We start from the raw sequence: 3,546 nt of genomic DNA on the forward strand, positions 1-3,546 counted from the left end.
TGCAAATACTCGCAACACAACCAAATACAGAAACGCGCTGCAAATACTCACAACACAACCAAATACAGAAACGCTCTGCAAATACTCGCAGCACAACCAAATACAGAAACGTGCTGCAAGTAGCACAGACCACAACGGAAATGTTTCAAGTGGACCCCAACAACCGTTATGAAAATTATCCATTGTTTTACTGTAGTAAAAGTGTTTTTTGATGTATTGATTACTATTGTACAAATACCATCTTTAAACTATGGTTAGTGTAGCAAAACCATGGTTAATTTGTGGTTAACACGGTTTAACTATATTTAACCATGTTTTTTTTTTCTTTCAATAGTAAAAACGTGGTTAATTTCCGTGAGGGAAGTTGTAAAAGTAAGTTAGCCAGCTTACACAATGTTTCACAGTTACAGTAATTGTGTATTTCGTCAGCTTATTTAGGCTAACAATATACAGAAAAAGCTAATGTTAAAATAAACAAAAATCTCACCTTTCAGCGTAGACATCCATAAACATGTCCTAGCCATGTTCGTCACTTGTTGCGGTTCCCTTAAACATTTCCAATGTGGTCTGTGCATATTTGCTGCACGTTTCTGTATTTGGTTGTGTTGTAAGTATTTGCAGCACATGTGTTGTCAAACTGATGAAGATGTTTTCTTAATTTGCTGGTGTTTTTTTCTATTTGCATGTATTTTTTTTAAAAAAAATTTTATTTGCAGCACATTGAGTTCTCTCGGCCACTGTAGGAATGTAATCAACTTTTTTAATGTGCATTAAAAAAGGCATTTTTAATGTGCAGGTAAAAGCCTATAGGCGATGGTAAGAGCTTCATATGGCATGAACATTTATCTCAATTATGCTAGGAGTAAAAAACTAAACTGGAACACATAAAATTCACTAAATACACCAATTAATCTTAATCTAACTGCTGTAATGAATGGCTGTATTTGCCAGCACAGACATTTATTTTAACGTGTTAAAGCATTTAAATGTCACATAATGTGTGGAAGTACATTATGATGTAAAAGAAAAGATGAATCGTTTGTTTGAACGAACCTGTTTGCAGTTTGAACTTCCAATCTCTAAATTAGGAGAAAAGAAAACTTCACAGGTGCATTGGGAAAACAAGATAAAGAACATCTTTCATGTCCCATTGAAGAACAGGGTTTTTAACTATGGTAATTTTGAAATAATAATATATCCAGTTATTTACGGCCCTCCAAAGGTTCTAAATGGGTCATCAACTCAATGAGTCTGTTATGACTTGCTCGTCTATTTCTGCGACTCAGTTCAGGCTCTTACTCTCTTGTGACGTCTTTTTCCAGACAGTAGACTACTTAGAAATGTTCAGTCAGACTAATATGTTTTTAAGACCTACTTTTGTGCATTTCGGGGGTGCTTGTTTGTAGAACAGATGGTGCGGGCAGGGGATTGTGGGATTGTTTGACTGTTCTTCATTAATGTGCCTCTGTTCCTTCAACTCTCTCTGTCTCTCGCTCTCATCCCTTCCCTTCGCGCTGTGGGCCTTCATAACCACAGTGACTGTCGGGTGAAGTTGTGGAGTTATGTCCCTGGGCTCACGCCCTGTCTGCCCCGTCGGGTCCTGGCCATCAAGGGCCGGGCCACCAGCCTCCCCTGAGCCTCCACTAACCACCTCCTGCCTGGTTCCCTCTGGTACTGTCCTTTCTCTCTCTAATCTTCTTATGTCTCTCTGTTTGAGGATATTTTCCCTTTTCCCTTTTTCCTTTTTCCTTCTGACAAGTCCTTAGCTGAAACTCTCTTAACAAGTGACAACATAGCGTACTTGGCACATAAAAGTGGCCGTTTCAGCTGTTTCAGATTATCTGATGGATATTGCACTTAAAAGTGGCAATAATCTTTCAGAACTTCAAGATTTGATCTGATTGGCTGGCTACTTCGCAACTTACGCAGGTTAAAGTGAGTCCAGGCTGCTATAATAACTGTTTCTGGGGAAAAACTAGTTGCCAGATTGTCAAAATTTGCAAGGTGTCTTTTGAATCTTTTCAAAGAGTGTTTTGTCACTTCGAGATATCGTCAAGCTCAACTGTATGTCTATATTCAGAAAGGATGCAAGCATTTCAACCGAAAATTTTAAAATTGGGTATAAATGTAAAAAAATAAAGATTTGAAGTCCTCTCGAAAATTAAAAATAGACCAGAAGAAATACATGTCTAGTTTATTCCAGTAGAGTAATTCATTAGATCTTGTTCATTAAATCAAGTGAGAAAATCAGTATCTGTTATCATCTTCACACTGCAAAAGTGTAATAAAAAAAATAAAAAAAGACCCTGCAACATAGTGCTTGGTAAAACTGAGGGAGCTGTTATTTTGCTAATATAATTTATATATAAATGTATATATATTTAATTTTACTCTATTTAAAGCAGCAAAAATAATCTGTGTAAAAGTCAACAAATAATCACTTTTGGAACCGATTAATTGACTTCTCAATGCTATGAAGAGAGTAGGGACATATAAGGCTGTTTATGCCGGGTTTAGCAGTTGACCAGGCCATTTTCAACGTTTTCGGTCAAACAGAAATTGATTCTGGCAGCTACTGGCAGTCAGTGCAGATACTTGAGCAAAGGCGTGACAGTTCCTGAAGGTTAAAGACAAGCAGAGCGGCGGCGTTTCGAATGCGCTCGAGGGGACGCGAGCTGCAGAATGTCTGAGAATAAACTACACAGCTCAACTGTGTCATTTTGTTGCTGTCAGTTATTTCTCACACTTTCAGTTGTGTGTCATCTCTCTCTATGTTCATCTTCCAGCTCTCTCATACTTTGCACCAGCTTCGTTTCATAGGCCAACTTCTTTTCAGGTGTTTGATCCCACATAACTTTCCCTTAGCTTTTTCACTTCAGGCCAGTAAAAGAAAATAGTACTAATTAGACTCTATGCATAGTCCCCCCCCCCCCCCCCCTTTCCACCCATCTGTCAATTGTATATCATCTTTCTCTGTGTGCATCTTTTCTCTGTTTCCAGCTCTCTCATACGGTTTCGTTTCATAGGCCAACTTCTTTTCAGGTGTTTGATCCCACAGAACTTTCCCTTAGCTCTTTCACTTTGGGCCAATAAAGGAAAATTGTACTAATTAGACTCTATGCATAGTTTTTTTTCCTCCCCCATTTCAATGCACTCAAGTGGCTCATCTTTTAGAGAGCAATAAAAACCTATTGCACCTTTAATTGCATTCGACACCAGTGGCGTAAATCTGTTTAATTGGTTCTAGTTAAGGCCTAGGAACCGCAAGATACATCCTACCTCAATGCCCTCCGAGACTTGGTGCTGATTTACCAGGATCCAAGTAGGCTTGCCGCGATAGACGGTGCTGACGGTGATACCGGTGTTAAGCCGCAACACCGGTTATGTCACTTGTTATTGTCACCGACCCCCACCGTCGTTTTGATTTTTTATAGTAATAAAAATCATTTCGTTCAGTAAAAGAACAGACACTACAATTAAAAACTGAACGCGGCTGCTCAATGCAGCGTGCCGAACGACAGTAGCATCACAGATCAGATTTCATTT

The 3,546-nt window shown here is 38.8% G+C and overlaps 1 protein-coding gene across 1 annotated transcript in view; it reads left to right on the forward strand.

The window, feature by feature from the left end:
* Nucleotides 1–3,546, forward strand: part of kif21b (kinesin family member 21B) — a 105,998-nt gene that overhangs the window by 100,762 nt on the left and 1,690 nt on the right. Inside the window, exon 34 of the mRNA XM_016520372.1 lies at nt 1,537–1,671. Coding sequence (XP_016375858.1) covers nt 1,537–1,636 — 100 coding nt within the window. The 3' untranslated portion in view covers nt 1,637–1,671. The remainder of the gene's footprint in view (nt 1–1,536; nt 1,672–3,546) is intronic.

This window comes from Sinocyclocheilus rhinocerous, unplaced genomic scaffold, assembly GCF_001515625.1.
Source record: "Sinocyclocheilus rhinocerous isolate Xijiao unplaced genomic scaffold, SAMN03320098_v1.1 scaffold269, whole genome shotgun sequence".
Classification (NCBI taxonomy): domain Eukaryota; kingdom Metazoa; phylum Chordata; class Actinopteri; order Cypriniformes; family Cyprinidae; genus Sinocyclocheilus; species Sinocyclocheilus rhinocerous.